This window comes from Rhinatrema bivittatum, chromosome 2 (genome assembly GCF_901001135.1).
Source record: "Rhinatrema bivittatum chromosome 2, aRhiBiv1.1, whole genome shotgun sequence".
Classification (NCBI taxonomy): Eukaryota; Metazoa; Chordata; class Amphibia; order Gymnophiona; family Rhinatrematidae; genus Rhinatrema; species Rhinatrema bivittatum.
Window position 1 is genome coordinate 701,849,128 of NC_042616.1, and position 22,696 is coordinate 701,871,823.

At 43.8% G+C, this 22,696-nt stretch overlaps 1 protein-coding gene across 4 annotated transcripts in view; it reads right to left on the reverse strand.

The window, feature by feature from the left end:
- The window catches only part of RUNX1T1 (RUNX1 partner transcriptional co-repressor 1), a 360,608-nt gene extending 347,648 nt beyond the window's left edge, over positions 1-12,960 (reverse strand). For 2 of the 4 annotated variants that reach the window (XM_029591661.1, XM_029591662.1), the window contains exon 1: positions 12,293-12,958. In XM_029591661.1, coding sequence (XP_029447521.1) covers positions 12,293-12,320 — 28 coding nt within the window. In that variant the 5' untranslated portion in view covers positions 12,321-12,958. Of the gene's footprint in view, positions 1-12,292 lie in introns of all 4 variants that reach the window. The other 2 variants (XR_003854876.1, XM_029591663.1) reach the window with 2 other exon arrangements.
- Between the last annotated feature and the right edge of the window lie 9,736 nt (positions 12,961-22,696).

Here is a 22,696-nt window from a genome sequence, read left to right on the forward strand (position 1 = left end):
TGTGTTTGTTTGTTTTTTTTTGTTCTCCAAAGCCCCCACTTTTAAGCTCCATCCCTTTGCATCTTGTTGGTTACTGTCGGGGTTCAAATGCACAGCCCAATCTTTGTGCTACAATAGGGACTTGCTGCCTTCTAGAACATTTTTTTGTTTAATTTACATAGTTGTATAAATTATTTCCTCTCTCTCCCTTTCAATATACAACCTGGTGTATCTTTCGTAGTGATTTGATAGTGACAAATATCTTATAAATCATAATCAGTAATTAGAACTCTGTGTAACATGGTTTGCTGTAAAGAAACATATAGCTTTATATCCTCCAGTAAACATTGCATTATTTGCCCTTAGAAAATATCTTCCAAAATAGTATAGCACTTTGGTAGTGTTACTGTGGAATTTCAGCGTGGCCTATCTATTACAGATCTTGAACCCTGGAACCCCAATCTTTAATCCAACCACCACCAGTTTGGTTCACTGCGACTCTTGAGAGAGCGTCTTCCTATGCTTAAGCCTCTTTCAGTGCGTTTTCAACCCATTCCAATGCAGATGATTAGGAATAAATGCAGATGAATATCTGCTGCCTTCTTTTCTTTCATACCAGTTGTAATTTGATTTCACTGTTTGTCTGCTTGACTCACTGCATTTATAAGAAGTACTTTTAAATGAATAGTATAAGAAAGGCACTAGAGAGGTTTAGGATATACACATTAGATTTCTCGGCTGCTCTCATTTCATTGGGTTCTTCAAACAGATAATGTCTTCAAGGTCTCTTGGGGGCTGGGGTGGGGGTTCATTCTGGAGGTCAGCAAAACGGACTGCTAGCCAGAAAGGTCTGAGGGTCAGGAGCCAGTCTCTGGCACAGATTCACAACGTAGCCTTGGCCACATCATTGTGATGACTTCCTTCAAACTAAGATACCCCCAGCTGTAAAAGTGTTTTAAAGCAGGACCTTGCTGTACATAACCTGTGCAATAACACTAGCTTGTAGCTTAAAAGAGAGTTTGCCTGGATAGGTTATCCATTGTAAATAAGTGGAAATATTACATTCATCTCTTTATTTCACTGACAGTGGAGCATAACGGGCTGGTATACGCTTTCATTTTATTATGCAAAATCTGTTACATTTGACTATTGAAAAGGAACAAAAAAGTTTTCAGGAAATGTCACCACTAAAATATCTACCAATTTTCCCTAATGTATTCTATGTCCATAAAGAAAAACATATTTGATCAAGAGCACAATGCAGGCTAATGATCTTCTGTGGAAGCACTGCTGGAATAATTCAATCATTTATTTTACATAGAAAAAAAATGTGTTCTGACAGAGTACAAATATCTTTGATTAGCAGGAAAAAAAAAAGTTGGATTTACAGGAACAGCAGTGAAATAAATTCACAAAAACAAGGTTTCATATAGATTATCAGATAAAATGTGTTAGTACAGCTGATCCCTGAAAACAAAACATCTTCAAAAATATTAGATGTGTTTTGTACACTGTAGGATAAGACAAAAAGGAAGCACTACAGCAGCCCAACCGAAAATCACGTATGGTTAAAGAAAAATCAGCATGCAGGCTAAGAACAGGCCAGACCTTCACCAGGCTAGCAAATGTTTTAAAATGTAACTTAGGAAGTCTTATTTACTGTAGCAATAAAACCACTTTTGACTGCCAATGCCCACCGCATAATAAAACCAGATAAAGTTCTAATTATATGATGCCATTTTATCTACAGGAGATTAAAATGCCAGAAACCAGAGACGTACATCAGGCAAGAGGTTTTCCAGAATAGAGAATTGATTTTCTTTTTTTTTTTGTATAAATAAAATAAAGCACTTGCATTAAGAAAAAAAAGACTGCAGTGCTTCCAAATTATAGGGTGTTATTTTTAGTGGAAGTAGTTCAATATTCATATTGGAGCAGATGTGGCAGTTTAACAAAACAGTTTCTCCAATCCTGCACAAATTGAAAAACAGGGAAACTGATTGCATTTTCCGTTATCACTTTTCCTTTTCTGAATTGACACTCTTGGCCTGCTGAAAATGTACACATGGCTTTCATCTCCACAGCACCTGCTGATCAAAATGGAAACCTAACATTTTCCTAAAAAACACCTCGGAGGAGGATTCCCTTTCTTCCCACTGTCATGGAGGGCAGCCGCCGCCCTCCACTTAAAAGGCAGCAATTGGTATGCTCATTGCCCATTCACCGAGTGTATTTAAAAAAAAAAAAATAGATATTTTCATGTATTCAAAATGTATTGAACACTTGCTTATTTGACCCTGGCCAGATTGGAATGTGTTTACTTTTCCCCCCGGGCTTTTCCTAATACTCAGCTCCTTCCATTCTGCCCTGGGACAGAGTCTTCTAAAATAAGAAACCAGCAGCCTGTCACACTATTGTTGTTGGGGTTTTTTTTTTTTTTTTTTGTTTGATTGACCTTGTCAAGATGCGATTGATATTAGGTAAGTAAACTAAGTTCTAGCAAATAAGATAAAGTGATAAAACAAAGAAATAAATACAAGGGAGCGCCAGAATCTAAGGTATCACCCTTCCATTTACATCACATTATGGGGCATCTTTACTAAGCATTTTCCCCCGTAGATACAAAATGGAAGAAACCCTTTAGTGGAGGTCAGGCCCTCTGCTTTGGGGAAATTGAGAAGACTACCACCTAATAAAATACTTATATTTGCACCCTTAAACATAATCTCCTCATTGTGGCAGCAGGGCCAACTTTAAGAGTTTGGCACCCGTAGGCAAGACTAGGGAGCAGGAAGTTGAGCTTCCTTGGAGATTAAATAGGAGAAGTGACCCCTTTTCCCCCCAGAGCGCCTTGGCATGCCCCTTTGAAGTGGGTGTCTGCAGCAGGATACTCCTCGGCACCGTGGAAATCCTCTTTTGCCCAGGTATTTGGCACCTTTAAAATCAGGCTCCCTAGGGTATGGCCTCTATCTAGATCTGGGCCTGTATGGCACTCGTGTTACTGCCTCGGCCCCGGTGCTAAGGCAATAACATTGGGTGCAAAAAGTGACAGTGACATTTACAAGTCGGCACTAACAAGGTTGTCACTTCAAGTACATTTTAATGTAGAGGAGCCATCAAACATGCATGACCCTCCAAGTGCACCTTGATTTTAATATTAAATATTAAAATCACTTAGTATAGTATTATTTGCAAAAATAAATAAATAAATAAAAGTAATGCCTTGCCTCCACTGTTACTGCTGCTGTAATCTGGTCACATAAGGTTTTGAAAAAAAACCCCAACATTTTCAAAAGGTGAGGTTGCTATGCAAAACTATCCACACTGGGGCATTTTTGCAGCCTTTCTAGATGGTTAGAGATCTGTGGGGAAAAAAAAGTCCCTTTCCCAGCAATCTCTAATCTGTAGGACTAAGGCTAGTGCCAGAGTTGTAAATAGCTCTAGCTCCTTTTATAGAGCACCTCAGCAGAGCTGTGTAAAAAGATCAAGTGTTAATGATGCTGCCTTGTGATCAGGAGTCCTTGTGCCTGACCTTGGGGGCAATTTTCAAAGAGCCTGTGCAGTCGCACATTAGGTGGGCAGTTTTAATGTGCATACTTTAGGTAATGCTTCAAAGAGAAACTAATACTCTTTGAGAAGCAGTAAGTGCAAAGTCCATTAAAAACCATTCAGGTACCAGGCACTTGCCATTTCTATGGGTGATGTAGAATCTGGAGCCAGTTGGCCGTCCATTCTTCTAACTCCCCCTCCACATGCTGTGGAATGTGGTAGAACCACGATGGTAGATCAAGACCACTCAGTCCATCCACCTCACCTGCTCAGCTCTGCAACCCCTTCTCATGGTTTCCTAAACTCCAACACCATCCTGGTGTTTCCCACCTCCACTGGGCAGGGCTAGAGAGAGCAGGAATTAGGCCCATGCCAGCTAAGAAAAGTAGGCCCCTATGTAAAGTTCTGATGTGATACTTAATAAGGGAAATCAAATTTCCTAAATTATTTGTTTAAGAAGGCTTTATGAGCTTTTTTCTTAGCAAATTCTTCAAATTTGCCCAAAAAAAGTAGGCCCCTTGAACATTGTAGGCCCTAGCCAAATGGCCATGCTGGCACCCCCTCTCTCCTGGAGTGCCACTGGGAGGTCATTCAAAAGGTCCCGTTCCCTCTTTCTTAAGAAATATTTCCTTAGATTACTTACTCCTGAGCCTCCTCTCTTTCACCCTCATTCAAAAGCCATGATTCTTAGGGGTATTTGAGTGGGGCAATGTCAGTCAAGCCATTTCAGCATGTATAGATTTTGTAGGCACTTTTGACACTACAACACTCATAATGCTGTGTTCATAGCCTGCATCGTCCTATGATGAGCAGTCAAATCATGAAGTCTCAGTTTCATACACCTGTGTCCATGCTTGGATTTCATTCTTATATGACTGTAGCTGTGCCTACAGTAGGCAACATAAATCCCTTTTCATCCCATTTGCTTCTGTATCTGAGCAGAAAAGTGCAGTATCAGACAAAAAAAAAAAAAAAAAGAGCGTCCTCTTCTCCCATACATAATGCAAGGTGTAATTAAAAGATGCTCAAAAGACCTTCTATGTGTCAGTTTTGTACATTAAAAGAGCCCCAACCCTCCCAGCATACTCCATTGCCTTCCATTATCATTCTGCTATGGCAATAAGGTAACCTGAAGGCAGAGATGACATACATTAATATACGTGCCACTTTAGCCAGTTGGGCTGTGAATTTCAGCATTTCATCAAGCTCACTGAGGCAATCACAAACCTGAAATGTCAATATAGTCAGTCAATGGAAGCAAAATAATGGGGCTCTATTGTCTTGCCCTATTGATCTTATGCTGTCAACGAGGATGCATAACCCCAGCTTTAAGCAAATTTTAATTAGGCTTTTAGTTACTGGATCATATCTATATATCTACACAGATGTACAGTGCAAACAGTTTATCCTCGTTTAACAATACTAAATGGAGCCATACCATCAATTTTATGTTTTGCAAATCTGTTTGTGCCATCAGCCTTAGAAATACGAAAACCACTATTGTGATAGGAGCAGAAATGATTTACAGACCTACCCTCATTAAACTTATTTATACTGATTTTTAAAAAAGTTATTGGAAAAAAATTGTTTTATTCACTTAAGGAAACAAAGCTGGTTTAAATTTTTAAAAAGACATCTGTTCTATTACAAATCTTTTTCAGATCATTCTATTAAAAAAAATGTCTTTAAATAGAGAAAATGTATTTTCAAATCAGGGAGAACTTAAACACATATTCTATTTTTTTTTCTTTTGGCTGAAGACGTTTAGCGCATCCCAAAACATTGTGCATTGGCAAAATAAAAAAATAAAATAAAAAAAATCACAACCACAAATGTTATTTCAGTCTCACTGTGTTCCTCAGTTCTAGCACAGCAAAATTATCAGTGTGTGCAGAAACTGCTCCCTTCCTGGGAAAAAGGCTTCCTTCCACCCTGTGTGCATGTGGTGCGAAGCAGATAAACCATTTAGCTTTTGCAGGAATCAATCAGAAGCATCTCCCTGAAGAGAGCCCATTTTCTACCCATTCTCACCTAATAAAAACAGCTAATCAAGTCGTTATGAAGCTTATTTTCCTCCTTAATCTAATGGTTTTCAAGTCCAGTCCATAAATAAACTATTGTTCCCTTTTATTATCGCCGTTTCCCGAACCCATTCAGACAGGCAACGTGAAGCCAGCAGAGATAAGGCCTGCGGTAATCTCACCTTTCCAAGTCCTGGTTGAATAGCTAAGGTGATGGCAGATAGCGTCAAGGCCAGGACTGATGCCTTACCCTCAACAAAAGACTGAGATTTCTCCTCCTATCACCCCCTTCCCCTCCCTCCTTTCTTTCTGGGTTTTCTTTTCCTTTTTTTTTTTTTTTTACCTTCTCCTTTCTTCCATTTTCAAGGCTAATCTATACAAATACTGCGGATTCAGTGAAAGGCAGGTAGATAGCAGTTCAGAGCTTTACTTCTCTGGGTGCTACCAACTTCTGATTTTTTTTTTTTTTGGGGGGGGGGTAGTGAATGGAGAGTGAGCTGGAGGGAAGACGAGAGAGAGAGAGAGAGAGAGAGAGAGAGAGAGAGAGAGAGAGAGAGTCCCCTCTGGCACTGGAGATTACCTTCTGGCTGCTCAGCAGCTCTTTGTATTCTTTCAAGCCCCAGCTCAGCTTATCTGAAGGCGAAAGCTTGTCGCGGGGATGGCACAGTGTGCGAGGGAGGGGGGAGCGCAATGTGCCGGCGGGTGATTACAGTATCAGCCGGGCCCAGATGCTTGGCAGGGGCATGCAGAGAGGAAGGGGGAGGGGAGAGTTCCTTAGCAGATTCTCTGATAGAGAACCTGAAAGTGGGATGCAGGGAAGAGGATTCCACTCGGGTGGAGCACCTGACCAGAAGGGATGGAGAGACTGACCGCTCATCCACTCAGTGTCCCGACTTCAGAACATTTTATTCCAACCTGTAGATCTAAAGGTCCAGAACAATAACACAATTCAGCACAGTTAGCGGTGAGGGGAGGGACCTTGATTGGCAAAATCCCGCACTAAAAGGTAGATATTGTCAGAGATGACTGTATCCAGAACAGACACACAGCTGCTAACCTGTCTCTCTCTCTCTCTAGCACAAACAAATTCATTCAACAAAAAAGCAACAGTTTCATCAGGAAATACCTAAAAGTATAGCATTCTAGGCGGTGACTGCAACACGAAATGAAAATAATGTTGTACTGCAGTCAGCATCTGATCATTGCAATCTACACGAAACTCAAAGACCCGGTCTGGAAAGGCTTAGGAGCTGCTTAGGGACAAGTTACAGGCTCGGCATCACCTAAGAGTTCAAGTTCTTGGTTAATTTCGAAGCAAAATCCTATTTGGAAATACTGTTTTATTTATATTCATCTATATAGATAGTTAAGGAAACAAATATAGGAGGCAATACATAGTATCACCTTTAGAAGCTAATTAGAGATACCGGTTTATTGACCTCTTCCTTATTAAAAAAAAAAAAAAAGTAAGCTTTCCTTGTATGTAGGAAGAAAGTTGTTCAATGAAGGAACATCCCCAGCATAGCAAATGATTTCGAGAAGGAGTGCCTGGAAACTTTTGAGAGGCTGTAAAAGCTCACTGCGAGTGGTTACTTTTCACTTTCCAGTGGCAAACTGTGTTTTGTTAAAATCCAGTAGGTGGAGGCTGGGCCTTTGTGCAGACTGTGAGGTAAAGTGACGCCTGAGAAGCTGACAATAGGACCCCCTTCCAGAAGCCAGACAGGTATTTCTTTAGCGACGCGCACCCCCTTCCAAGCACTCAAGAAAAATGTAGCGGTTTTCACCAGAAAAGAATTAAAGGGGGTTTGACACCTAATACAAAGTGAAAAGCATAACAGGGATTGGGGGAAGGGCGTGCGTGTGTGTGTGTGTGTGAGAACCTCTTGTCACTGTAATGAATGTCAGCTAAATAGGAGTCTATCCCAAATCCACCGCTGATCCAATAGTGTGAAAACTTCTCCATATCACCCAGCAATAGGACAAGGTGATAACACTGATAAAGGAAAAAAAAAAAGAATAAAGCAGATCTCATTGTATATCTTCTAAGCAACCAGCACTCCAGAAATCAAAGATCTGCCAGTCTCTTTACCCCAAAAAAACCCAAAAAACAGTTTGGATCTCATCCGCAAAAGTTTGTAACCATCACAACAAATTATTATCATTATTTTTAAAAGATTTTGCTGAAGTTAACAGTCACCAAAATTACAAGGCAAAACTTAGCACAAATCTCGGTGTAAAAAAACCCCCAAAACAAACCAAAACACACAAAGAACCGCCCACACACAAGAAGAAGCTACAAAGACCCCAGCTGGGTCTAACTATTTAAAGATGACATTTGGTCATTTTCACTTCAGTCATTGCTGAAGAATTAGTTTTGAAGAAAAACTGCGCTTGTCTGACTATTCCGATACACTTGGCACTATGGAGCAAGGCAGCACCATCGCCTTAAGATGCAAACAGGCCTGCGCATGGAGAGCTCGACCTTAAGTTACAATATTTCAAAGCAGCGCCTTCCCCCAATGTAGTTTTAGTGCTGCTTAGCCTTTTTTTTTTTTTTTTTTTGCAACGGCAATTCCAACAGATAACAGGAGGCAAAGCTCTGGTGACAAGGGTCTAGCTGGGTTTCAAAGGGAAGCAATGTGTGGGGAATCCGTGCAGCACGAAGGCGCGCGAGCCCACCGCCGCCGTCGTCGGAAAGCCCAGGCTGCAGAGCTCATCTCACTTAACGCTGGGCTGCCCTGCCACAAAGGCAAGAAATCCGGCTGTCCCGGGCAGAGAAGTTCAGAAGTCAGGCGGCAGATAAACTCTAGATAGAAGATGGCTTTGCCTTTTCCCTGCATAACCTGACAATTCTAGGGTGAGAATTCCACCATGTGACCATTAAAGAGGAACACCTCGGTGCTCAGCTTGTCATTACTTCATTTGTAATTCTTATCTTAATTATATGCAGGATTACCATAAACAGATGTTGGGAGGGGAAATTCATGGGACCTTTTTATTGCATGGTGAATTTCTCACCCATTCTTGGGCCGAGAGATCAGCTCACACTGCAGGGGGAAAAAAAACTGTTTGGGTTTTTTTTTTTTTTAGTGTTTTTATTTTTCTTCTATTGAATCATTCCTTTAGTCTTCCTCTGCGAAGGGCCTCCCTCTAACCAGCCCGATTCTTCATGGTAAAGAAATCAGCTGAAATGCGATTTGAATGGTGAAAGAAGAGTTGATCCTGAAAACATGTCCAGGGTTTATCTGGATCGGCGGCCGGGGTGCGGAATGCTGTGGGAAATGCTCTTTAGAGCCGCATTGAACCAAACCAGAAAGCACTAAGCAGCACCTTCCTCAGTACAGCAAAGTCCTTGACGGCTACAGGTCCATTTGTTTTCCTTTCCAGCTCAGCTCGGCTAGCTGCGTCCATAGCCCGCGTTTGCAATAAATCCAGTCCGAATTTCATTAGCTGAATAAATCTTCTCGGATTTCATTTCTTTGGCCCTAATCTATAATTAGTGTGGACAGACAGGTGCAAACCCATCTCTTCCACAGATGGCTGCTGGAAATGGTGCAAAGGAGCTCCTTCTGTTTAAACAACAGACAGATAACCCGTTCTGCACTTATCACTTACAATTATCTCCATTAAACTGAACTAATGTTTACTTTAATTAAATGTCCACTGTTCTTTAAACAGTATCTAGGCACTTTCATACCCGTGAAAAAAAAAAGAAATATGAATGATAAATGGTAAAAAGCTGATGACTTCTAGATTAAATGGCAAGCATTTATTTTGGAAGCGAGACCGATTCTTTTGCAAGGTATCCCTATTTGAGGAATATGTACGTCTCTGAAGACTTTTGACTCGCAACTGAAATTAAAGAGACGTTCAATAAACAGCAAACAACCTGCACGTCTTCTCAAGCCTGAATGGAGAGCATCAGTTTAAATATACAGCAGACCTGAGCTCTGACAATTTTACGGATGCATGATGAGGCTTCAGAAGAGTTAGAACATGCAAACTGGGAAGCAGCTTTGGTGTGAAAGGTGGAAGGATGTACAAGGACTCCGATATCTGTTTTCATCTCGATTACAACACATTGAAGTTGTACTCTCACGCCCAGGAAATCTCGAAGTCTTTAATAGAGGGATCGAATTGCGCTGCGATTCTCTATGGCGAAGGTGTGGACGCCTAACCCCTTCTGAAAATGGGGCCTCAGCTTGTACTTTTCATGCCTTAGCAACTTTAAACTCACAGCACGAATAATCACACTTTAATCCTACATAACGTAACCAAGTAGGAGCCGTGAGATGAGCATTTAGAAATGAACAGCATACATACCAGGGAAGCATATCTAAGCAAATATTTCCAAGATTCACTGCAGAGCACAACCACAGAAACCAAGGAATTAGCTGTGTGCTTTTTAAGCAAACCGTGAGAAATAACCGTTCTAAAACAGCAAGTTCACCTTTTATAGTTCAGCTGATAAGGCATCTTCTTGATCGAGACACATGACAAGTTCCCACAGAGCACAGAAAAAAGCTTTTTTAATTAAAATTTGAAGCGCCAAACAATCCATTAATGTCTCCCCCCTTTTTTTTTTTTCAATTACCTAAAGATTTAATAGTAATTGGCTACGGCAAGTGGATTTGAAAGATAAAATTGGACAATTGAGGCCGTCCCTTCCCCTCCCCCCTTTTTTCGTTAAAATGCAAACACTGCAAAATGCCAACTTTTTTTTTTTTTTTTTTTTTTCCACCATTCGCTGCCATGAAGAACTCTGCCGTCTGCTTAGCTGTGCGCATTGAACGCCTGTCAGCTGAAGTTTGCGGCAGGGCAGCGAGAAACGAGGCTTGACAAGGGGAGCGCGGACCAGCAGCGCCTCAGGTGGGGCCGCCTCTCCCAGCCGCACACACCAGGAAGGCGGCCGGCTCAACTGAAAACCTGGCTGAATAGACAAGAAATTAAACCGTGCTAAAAAAAAAAAAACCAGGATTTTTTTTTTTAAATTTGGTTTAAATCAGAAGAAGAAACCGAAAAGGGGTTGCTGCAGATAGTTTGCAGGCGACCTTTGCGATCAAACAGTAAAGTCTGCATGCCACTTAAACATGCACGGTCTGCTTATTTTACAATCAAGTATTATACTCTGTAAAAGAAAATCATATGGCTTAATTAATTGATGCTTTGAAAACTCCCAGTTCTGATTAATGTTCAGTGGATTAAATGTTGCTCTGCACATGTATTGTTTGGGGGGCTTGCCACAAAAAGCCGGGTAACAATCAGAGTATTTGCTCACGGTAAACAAGTTATTTAGTCATTCATTGGATTGCATATAGGGAGAGACCAAGCAGCCTGTGCCAAAGGAAAAAATAATGCTATGTTACAATATGCCAGACCTAGAATATCCCTGCATGAAATCCTGTGATCTGCAAACAAACAAAAACAAACAAAAAAAAAAACACCTGAGCGCTCAAAAAAGATCTTCCGAGACCGGTTATCTATTTATTCAGCTATTGCAGTTTCCCAGAAACAGCATTTCCTGACAATTCACCGAGTTCCAAAAATAGTGTGGAGAAAAAAAAACCAAAACAACCCCCTCCCCAAACCCCCCCCCCCCCGAAACAGTGTGATGCTAAATAAAGTCCAGATCAACAAGCCAAACGCGCTCTTAACTTTCTTTCTGGCTGTAGGAAACTGCTTTGTCAAAGTGGATTTCCTAAGGAAATCTGATTGCACTACAAGGAAACTGTGGCTGGGATGCTGAGTCCCCCTCAGGAAAAGGTAGGACACGGACTCCAGTATCGTGGAAAGCAGCTTCACCGGGTCCTCCGTTATCACCCTCCCAGGGCTGAGCCGGGGTCAAGCCGGACGCCAAGCCTCCGGGGTCAGGGGACTCACAAGAACTGCCAACCTGGGGACGAACGAGGCGTTCGGTGAAAATACAAGCAACGGAGTGAAAAACAAAAACAATGCAATGCCCCTCTGTGTTCAAGTTTCCCCCCCCCCCCCCCCCCCCCCCCCCCCCCCCTTGCTCTCGGCACGTGCAGAAAGAGAATTAGAGGCCGGGAAGTGTCTTCCGTCCATGAAACCGAGTCCCCACAGCCCGATGGTCAGCAGCCACAGCCTGGACAGGTGACCACCCCAGTTAGAAGACGGAGCTTCCCAGTTTGCTTCTCTAACCTCCGCCCTGCCCATTAAAAGAAGCCCCCATCCAACCAACGGGAATAAAAGTTACGGATGTCTTCATTTACACCGTGAAATAATTAACCAAATACTGAGGTGAGGGGAGGGGGTGTCAACATTTTTGGAGACATCATACACAACTTGCTTAAAATCGCAGGGCTAAAGAAAAACAACCGCATGACTTGAGGAAGAGTTTCTAACAATTTAAAAAGGAAACGTCAAATGTGCTCAGTTAACACGGCAGGACGATCCGATCTGCATGTGTGGCCCAGATATTTCGGGTCTCATTTATCCCCGGGTTCGTCATTATATATCTAACCCTCTGCGGTCCCGGTTTCCTGCCACCCCCCCCCCCCCCCCCCCCCCCCGAGCCGGTGCGCAGCGCTCCCCCCCAGCACTAGCCGTCCCCGCTGAGCGCAGCGCCCCCCCCCCCAGCACTCCCCCTCCCCGCTGAGCGCAGCGCCCCCTCCCCTCCCCACCCCTCCCCCTCCCCGCTGAGCTTCTCCCCGGCCAGACGGCGAGAGAGGGGGGGGGGGGGGGGGGCAAGAGCAGTCGCTTGCTGCACGGGCGGTACTCACACTGGAAGGGGCTGGAGATCCCCACCATTCGCCACGGGGCTCGGAGCTGCACAATTTACAAAAAAAGTTCCTCGAACTCGGCCGCCGAATCCAACCCAAAGTGGCCGAGCGAGAAAAGGGCGACGCGGGTGGGGAGAGCGCGAGAGGGAGCGCTAGCGAGAGCCCGGCGGCTCCCCTCCTAGTCCCAGTCCTGCCGATCGCCGTCCAACAGCAAAGTCACCAGCGACGGAGCCACTCCAAGCTGCTCGCCAGCCCCCTCCGGGAACTGTCCGTCTGCGGCGAGTGAGGGAGAGAGAGAGAGAGAGAGCAGCGGGCTCCGAGGAGGAGGAGGGGGGCTCAGCCCCGGACGAGATCCCGCTGGGGAGGGGTCCCGTGGCGGCGCCGCCGGCAGCGCGGGCGGTCCCCGGTGGTGGTGGTGGTGCTCTGCGACGAGGAGGCGGCGGCGAGACCTGGGCTGGCTGAGAGCCGGCGGATGTCTGTCATGGAGGAGACAGCCGAGGCTTTTGCTCGCGGCACCCGGTGCAAGATTTCCTCCCCCCCTCTCCGAGGCTGCGATTGCTCCCCTCTCTGCCTGTGGCGGTCGGTCTCTCCCTTCCCTCCTCCTTCTCCTCCTCCTCCTCCTTTGCGTCTCCCTCTGCTGAGAGCCACTTCTAAAGTCAAACAGCACACTACAGGCAGACGGCGGGGCTCGGCTACCCAGGTGCAGGGTGGGAGGGCTTAGAGCAGTGGGAGGTGATAGAGGTAGCAGACATCTGTGTCGTGAGGAAGGTCAGAGGGGGTCAAGTATACGTTAACAATAGACGGGCACGGTCCCTCCTGGGCGGTTTGCCTACCCCCTTCGATTTTCGCTGGCTTTTTCGCTGCCTGGACGCGGGACTTGCTTCCCAAAGCTGCCTTCCCTGGGCTGTCTGGTTAAGGAGTCCAGACTGCCCTGCAGTAACCCAAGACACACACTTTCCCTGGCCATCTGGAGAGCTCCCGACTTCCCTGCCTGTATCTCATCACTGTCTAAAGAGACAGCAGGGCTGGAAATCAAGCCACTCTCCGATCTGCTCTCTAATCCCCTTCTGTTAACTGATTCTTAGTCTGACTCTCTATTTGTTTTTATATTAGATAATGACCTTTGAGAAAACAATATTCGCTGTGGGTTCCTCTCCTTGCTGTTCATTTTTTTTTTAACTTAACTTGAAGTACCTTCCTAAGAAGACCTTTCTTTGTTTAATGACATATATTGGTTTCACTTATGTGAAAGGCATATGGATAGCAGCACATACACTGTTTAGAAAAGAGATCCTGGACAGGGGCAGCAGTTCAGAAAGTTGGTAATCACATCCTTTGGGATTGGCAGATGTGTAAACCAATTCCTTACAAGTCTCATCTTTTCTATAAACATATAATTGCCACAACCAAACCCAAACATATCCCTTTTGTTGATAGTCCCCAGCTGTCTTATGGACAGTTTCAGTTTGTGCTTCTCATAAAATTGTATTTAGCTGAAAGTAAAACATGTCTAGGGCTTTCTAATTTCACATTTTTCCATATTGGTTAGTATACCAACAAGTTCTGGTGACAGTGCTATTTCAGGCAGCAATATCAGATAGATTATGTTATATCTAAAAAAAAAAACCCCATGAAGACATAAATTAATACAAATAAATAAATGGAAAAATCAGTTAGGGCCTAAAGCAAACACAATCATTAAGACCTTTCTTTTCTGTTTCAATATTTATTTCATTACAGAAGAGCTTATGATTCCTTAATTTATTTTATATCATCTTTAACACAGATGTTCTCATTATTCTGAGCCTCCTGTGCTGGCCTCCATTCAAACCCCATGCATGCAGGGCTGGGGCAACCAGTAAGCAAACTAGACCTGCGTCTAGGGCGCTGACCATTAGGGGGCGCAAGCCTTGTGGGGCTGCCAGCCATGAGTGGCGGCAAGGAGGAGGAGTAGAGTTTCAGCTGCTCACAGCCCAGCACGATCGGGGCCAAGATCAGGGTGGTGGCGCAGTGGGGAGGCGATACCGGGGAGGAAGGAGGGCACAAGGCAGATTGTGCCTAGGGCGCCTATTCTCCTTGCACCGGCCATGCATGCAAGCACTGCACCGATGAGTTTATTTTGATTAGTTCTGATCAAGTACATAGAGCTGTACAAAGTAAACTATATGTACAAATGAACTTAAAAGGAGAAACATAGAGAAGAATATCGGGTGAAGCTGAAAGACACGAGGAAAGAAATCAGGACAGCAAAAGTTCAAATGGAAGGAAGGATTACCCATGAGATAAAGTGAGGTGACAAAACATTTTTCTGATGCATCAGAGAAAGGAGAAAGGCCAGAGGTGGTATTGTAAGATTGAAAGGAGACAAGGCGCAATGGATGGAGAAAGATGAGGAAGCTAAAGACGATCTTGCAGAAGGATCATTGCTGGTTGACAATGAGGGTACCCCGTTTACAGAGGAGAGTAGATGGAATTCGCCAGACTGAATGGGGACAAGGCCATGGAGCTGGATGAGTTACATCCCAGCGTACTAAGAACTCAGGAATGTGCTGGCAGGTCCACTGAATGACCTGTTTAATAGATCCCTGGAGACAAGTGTGGTGCTGTAAAATTGGAGACGGGCAGATGTGGTCCTACTTCACTAAAGTGGTGGCAGAGTGGAAACTACCAACCAATTAACTGTACCTCAGTTGTGGGGAAATTAATGGAGACTCTGCTGAAGAAAAGGATAGTGAGGTATCTACTGCCTGGTAGGGATATGCAGAGGGACGCCATATGTTGCATTTGGGATTCGTATTCGTCGGGGGGCAGATACGTTCCATTTGGCAAGGGGGGCCCCCAATAGGTTCATGTATTAAATCTTATTCGTTTCCCAGCTAAAATTGAATTAACTACAACACCCCACCCTCCTGACCCCCCCAAGACTTACCCAAACTCCTTGGTGGTCCAATGGGGGGTCCGGGAACCATCTCCTGCAGTCAGTCCGTCAGCTGCCAGTAATCAAAATGGCACCGATAGCCTTTGCCCTTACTATGTCACAGGGGCTACCGGTGCCATGGGTCAGCCCCTGTCACATGGTAGGAGCACAAGATGGCGCCGGCCATCCATTGCTCCTACCATGTGACAGGGGCTGACCCATGGCACTGGTAGCCCCTGTGACATAGTAAGGTCAAAGGCTATCGGCGCCATTTTGAATACCGGCAGCCGAGGGTGTGAGTGCAGGAGATGGTTCCCGGACCCCCCGTTGGACCACCAGGGTGTTTTGGTAAGTCTTGGGGGGGTCAGTAGGGGTTTGTTTAAATTCGCTCCTTTAGACGGCCAAATAATTCAGCGAAGATTCGTTGTATTCGTGGGGAATCGCGATACGTTTCGCTTCCCCACGAATACAACAAATATGGCCCTATACGTTGCGGATTACCAATACATAGGAAATGAATGCCACCCCTACTGCCTGGTGGTTTGCTGGATCCAGGACAACATGGTTTTTACCAAAGGAAGGTCTGATTTTTTTTTTTTTTGGATCAGGTGACAAAAGAATTAGATCAAGGATGAACACCTGACATGATTTATCTGGATTCTAGCAAAGCTTGTGATGCATTCCTATATAGGATGCTTATGAGTAAAATGAGAAACCTTGGAGTGGGTTCCAAAGTGGTGGAATGGATTACAAATTGGTTGACCACAGGCAACAGTGAGTAGTGGTAAATGGAAACTACTCCGAGGAGAGAAAAGTGATGTGCGCCTGAAGGATCTGTTCTGCAGCTGATTCATTCAATATTTTTGTAAGTGATATGGCAAAGGGGTTAGAAGGAAAAGTTTGCCTTTTTTATTTATTTATTTATTTATTTATTTATTTATTTTTTGGGTGACACTAAGATCTGCAACAGAGTGGACACACCTGAATGAGTACAGAGAATATGAAGTGAGCTAAAAAAAAACCAAACCTTGAAGAATGGTCAAAGGTTTGGCAGCTGGGATTCTGTGCCAAGAAGTGCAGTCATGCATTTGAGTTACAGCAATACAAAGGAGCTACATTTGATAGGAAGAAAAGAATGGATGTGTTCGGACCGAGGGAGAGACCTGGGAGTGATAAGTGTCTGGCTGATAATCTGAAGAAGGTGAAGCAATGTGTCAAGGCAGTGACTAAGGCCAGACGGATGCTGGGTTGCATAGTGAGAGTCATAACCAGCAGGAAAAAGGTGATAATGCCCCTGTACAAGCCTTTGGCGAGGCCTCATCTGGAGTACTGTATTCAGTTCTGTAAACTGTATCTCAAAAGTACAGAGACAAGATGGAAGCAGTCCAGAGAAAGACAACCAAAATGGTGTGGGGTCTGCACTGAAAGCCATATGAGATGAGTCTAAAGAACCTGCATATTAATACCCTGGCGGACAGAAGAGACAGGGAGACTTGATATAAAATAATACTTCTTTTTATAGCACTACTAGATATACACAGCACTGTACTTTGGTGATTAGAATTCATGTACAACAAGTCCCTGCCACAAAGGATTTATAATCTAAGCAGGCACCTGAGAGAACAGGAGTTACAATGACTCACTCAAGGTCATGAGGAGTAATAGTGGGAGACGTAGAGTTTGAATCCTAGTTTCCCTGATTCTCAGCCTATTGCTCTAAAACTGCAGCACTAGACTTCCACAAACAGGTCAGGTTTTCGGGACATCCAGAATGAATATGTGTGAGATATAGTTGCATATAGTTGAGGCAGTGCATGCATATTCATTGTGGATACCCTGAACATTGACCCTTCTGGGGCACTCCAGCACCAAAGTTGCCTACCACTGCTCTAACCACTAGACCCATGTCTGTGAGATCTCTGCAGCGTGCACAATTGGGTGAGCATTTGTTTTCTCACGTTTGAAGATATAGGGGTTGATGTAATCAATCCCAGAGTAATAGTCATTTATAAAGGTCTTTTCCTATAAACACAGAATGAGAAAAGCCTTAGTGAATCAGCCACTTAATGGATCAAAAAGCATTAACTTGCTCAGCATTTTCAATGGCTTTGATTATAATAGCAAATTCAAATTAAGGCAAAAGTAGCATTTTGCCTCATATATTTATGATGCTATTAATAAGAAGGCAGGGCAGGCAAGCAGACATTTAAAACAAGGAGGTTTCAGTGCTAATCATTGTTTACTGCATTGCCCCATCCGTTTTCTGGAGTCACACCTTACCAGGGTTTTTTGTTTTTTTTTTTATCTGTAATGAATATGCATGAGACCCGTAGAGACCCAGTGCATGCAAATCTATCTCTTGCATATTCATTGTGGATATCCTGCAGACCAGATCTGCTTGCAGTACTCGAGGTCTGGCAATGCCTACTTCTGATGTAGGAGGTTTCCTTGATTTTGAAGAAATGTTCTTTCCATCATGCAAGGTTCACGACAAACCTGGCCATGCCAAGTCGCCATGTAGGCTTTCTAACTGCCCATCGTCTCTGCTGGGAAAATTGCTTTTCCCACTTACCCATTCCCCTGAAGACTTTGCCAGCGCTATTTATAGTGCCATCTTCCTGAGTGGCTCATTTTACAATTGTACTTGAATGCGCCGAGCCTCATTAATTTAATGTCAGAAGATATATTATTCATACCAGTGCAGTGCTAGGCTATTTTTGCTTGATCCCAGCATTTTTATTTATTTATTTTTGTTGGCGCTGACCTGATACAGTGCTTAGTGGCTCTATCTTTTCATGGTTAAAAAGAGAGTTTTCCCACCTCTTTCTCCTAAATGGTAAATGGTCTCTTGAGTTTCTGCTTAGCATGTGCATAAGTTTATAGATATCTGCTTAATTAAAGAAATCAAGGATAATATGCTAGAAACAGTGCAGACACATTAATAGTCTAAAATATGTAGGTAGAATGGGATTTGATAGATTTGTAAAAAGCATGTTTTGTATTTTTCTAAAATGATTACCACTGTCAAGTCAAATTCATTGAGCAAAAAATGGCATCATTATTAAAAATCTGTTTTAAAGTCCTGAATTGTACAATATTTAGCTGTACTATGACAAAATAGTTTTGTTTCCAATACCAATACAGAATAAGATTTGATATTTTCTTTCTGCTAGGTTTACCCAGGTGGCATTCAAGAATCAAAACAATATATCTATTTTAAGTCCCAGGCTACATCTCAATTAGCATTCTACAATAGTTCCCAGAGCTTCACGTAGGCTCTTTCTCTGCAGGTCTGCTGCTGCAGATTGTATCATATGCAGATTGTAGGGGCTTTATTTATTAAAGGTTTACACCAGTTTTGCACCAGTGCTTTCCTGCTTTTTGAATATGAGATGTTTTCCTTGATAAATCTGGTGTAATTTTTCAACTGGAGGAAACTTGGTGCAAAACATTAGTGCTCAGTTCACTCAATCTAAGGCCAGAAGGGAGACTGCTGTGGGTTGGCCAGTGATTAAAATAAAGATTACTATTGGAAGCTGAAGCAGGGATGGCATGTGAAGATGAGTAGTGGTAAATTAGGCACTAATGAGCATATAATGAAGCACCTGGGGCCTGCACTCCTCCATGTCATGGAATGCATTAGCTGCCTCATGTCCATTTGGGTGAACCTCGTTATCCCTTTTTGAATATGCCATCACTCTGATGACGCTGGCTAAACAATATAAAAAAAATGGGATATCCCAAAAACGATTTCATATATATATATATGTAGTTAAATCCCCCAAATGAAAAAATATTTAAAAAATTAACTTTATCAAAATATTCAAAACATAGAAAAATAAAATGTTTAAAAATCTTTCATCTGTGGATTTGAACTTTATTTGTATCATTGGACTAAATTATTTTAGCTTTATGTATTTGTAGGTATCTATGAAATGGTTTTGTGTATCATTTTGATTTTTGATTTTCATTGTCTTCTTGCATAGTATGTTTTTTAAGCTTATATTTTTGTATTTTTTAATATTTTGATTAATTGCAATAAGTTTAATCTTTATAAATATTTTTCACTTTTCTTTTTTGGATTATCTTATAGAAAAAAACAGGGAAGCCCTATTGAACATACCTGGGCCATGGTGTCAGTGCAATCTAAGGGCAAGAAGCCAAACGTTTCTGTCCAGTTGTCTATAGCCACATGGTCTTATTTGCATTGTTCACTGAAACACTGTTTTGCCTTAGCTCCATAGGATCCAATAGGGAACATCTTAACACTACTCATGGGAGAAAAATAGTACTTAATGTATTCAGTGAATAAACCACTAATGTCTTAGCAGACTGAGGACATGAAAACCAGCTGGCATGCAAGGCCAGCATGTGCTCAGATGTAAAACTCCACTTTTTCCTGTCTATGCAATCTTTATTCTGCATCCTTCACTCACAGCTGTCATCCTCAGAAAAGGATAGAATTGCCAGGACACTAGCCACACACCTTTCCCTTGTACATACCCTGCCAGTCCTCAACCCCTGCATTGTTATTATGGCCTCACAATCTCATAACCCCATTCCACACAGGTCAGGAAGACCATGGGCACTATGCACTGGAGCACCATCTGTCATGCCATAAAAGAGATGGTTCTGCGTTCATCCATTCCATTCCTGCTAGCACCTTCTACAATACAGCCATCATGCATATTGGCTACCATAGTGTCTTCTAGATTAGGGTGTTAGGGTGCCTTTGTACATCTTTTACTCTAATCTGAAAAAAGATGCATATCAATAATTATGAAGGAAATTATGACAGAAACAAAAAAATATTTGACATGTCCAGTGGGGGTCCCGGGAGCGATCTCCCGCCTTTGGGCCGTCGGCTGCCACTAATCAAAATGGCGCCGATGGCCTTTGCCCTTACCATGTGACAGGGTATCCGTGCCATTGGCCGGCCCCTGTCACATGGTAGGAGCACTGGATGGCCCACGCCATTTTAAAAGATGGCACCGGCCATTTAAAGATGGCGCCGGCCATCCAGTGCTCCCTCCATGTGACAGGAGCCGGCCAATGGCACGGATACCCTGTCACATGGTAAGGGCAAAGGCCATTGGCGCCATTTTGATTAGTGGCAGCCGACGGCCCAGGAGCGGGAGATCGCTCCCGGGACCCCCACTGGACCACCAGGTACCTGTAAAATGTATTTTGGGGGGGGTCGGGAGGGTGGGGGAAGCAAAGGGATTAGTTTTAAAGGGTCGGGGTGGGTTTAGGGGTTATTTTTGTGTGCCGTTTTTCCCGCCCTCCCCCAAAACGATAAGAGAACCCCCACGATCAATATCGTTTCGGGGGAGCCCCCGATTTCTGACGACTTTGAAAATATCGACGATATTTTCAATCGTCCGAAGCCCGATTCACATCCCTACTAAGAATTATAATTTGACCTAAAGATACAGAAACAGTCCTAATTGTTTTGGCACCATTTACCTGATTAAAAACTTCCAAGCTCCCCTCAATATTTTGCCTGAATTTATATAAAACATCATAAAAACCCTCAGAAAGAAGCTGTTTGGCCCAATGCAAGTAATAGTATTAAGAAGTAAATCTGGGGGATTGAAATCATATCCAACATATTGTAGCCTGGGTTAAGAGAGGTTCATTCTTGCCAATGTATGACAAGACAAACCCAATATACTGTAATTCCAGTTCTGTAAATATATACATTTTATCCACAGGAAATCCCTCCCCTCTAAAACACACATGCACACACACATACCCCTCTAACAATGAGGGCAAAGGAGGATATTTTCCCCTATTCCTCACTAACTTAAAGGTTCTGGTGTCTTCTAAGTAACAGAAACACAGATTGTGAAATAATATAAAATGATGGGAAAAAAAACCACTCAGCACTTATGTAGTAAACCTGACATATTAAAGCAGCAGCAACTCACAAGACTGCAAGATCAACAACCCTACTCATGATTAGCCAGCATTGCAAAGATTAGACTAGGCCCTATAACACCAATACACCTCCTGTTAGGGATAACACAATGAACAAGTTTGCTACAGATCCCTACACAGAAACCACATGATAGCAGAATACCTCTGCTTAGTCACACATGCAAAATGACCCTCAACAAATACAAATAAGTGATCACAACTAGAAAGAGAAATATCCAGATAAAAACTAGAATGGTAACTTCAAGAAGCCAGACTCTGCCTGCAAATCAGCCCTGGAGCATAGGAAACAAACATGCATTTCTTCTTAGTCTAAGCTGGACCCTAGTCTTGTGGAGAGTGAGGGCTGTTGTTACATTGCAGGACCCAAAAGAAAAATGGCTATATATATATATATATTTTATATGGACGTGTGCATGTGCGCGCAAATTCCGCCTCTACCACGTGAGTGCCAGTGGGAGAATTTTAGTAGACACATGCACAGGTGCAATTACCAGTTTCCCCGGTTTGTTCCCAGTTCACCAAGTATGGGATAGGACTTCTTAACCCCACCAGTTAAACAGCCACCCTTTTAATCTGTTATGAAACATTAAAACCTCACTGACTAGCCTAGAGTCTTTTGTTCTATTACTTATATGCCATCCATAGCAGTAGTAAAGTTATGCAGCAGGGGAGCCCAGTGTGCACTTGTGCATGTAAATACGGGCACATTTCCAGGCGGATTTTTAAAGCCCTGCTCGCGTAAATCCGCCCGGATTTACACGAGCAGGGCCTTGCGTGCCGGCGCGCCTATTTTCCATAGGCCTGCCGGCGCGCGCAGAGCCCCGGGACTCGCATAAGTCCCGGGGTTTTTTGTCAGGGGCGTGTCGGGTGCGGGGCCGATCGACGTGGCGTTTTGGGGGCGGGCCTGGGGGCGTGGTTTCAGCCCGGGGCGGTCCGGGAGCGTGGCCGCACCCTCCGGAACCGCCCCCGGGTCGCGTCTGGGCGCGCCAGCGGCCCGCTGGGTCGCGTCTGGGCACGCCAGCGGCCTGCTGGCGCGCGTGGATTTACTTCTCCCTCCAGGAGGCGTAAATCTGTGGACAAAGGTAGGGGGGGTTTAGATAGGGCCGGGGGGGTGGGTTAGGTAGAGGAAGGGAGGGGAAGGTGAGGGCACGGCGCGCTAGGCACGCTAGGTGCGCGCCGGCTGCCCAAAATCGGCAGCCTTGCACGCGCCGATCCTGGATTTTAGAAGATACACGCGGCTACGCGCGTATCTACTAAAATCCAGCATACTTTTGTTTGCAACTGGTGCGCCAACAAAAGTACGCAAACGCGCATTTTTTAAAAATCTACCCCTTCATGTTAAAGTCTCGGAATGCCCATGTCCCACCCATGCCCTGCCCCTGGTTTGACCTTTCTCACTTGTGCATGTACTAGGAGATATGTGCACACATGGATGCCTTCTAAAATCTGTGTAGCATGCGCTGATGGAACATACTTGTGTATCCTGGTGTGAGCCGGGCTTTTACAATTAACCCCTTTGTGTCCGAAAATCTGTGTTTGGGTGTCTT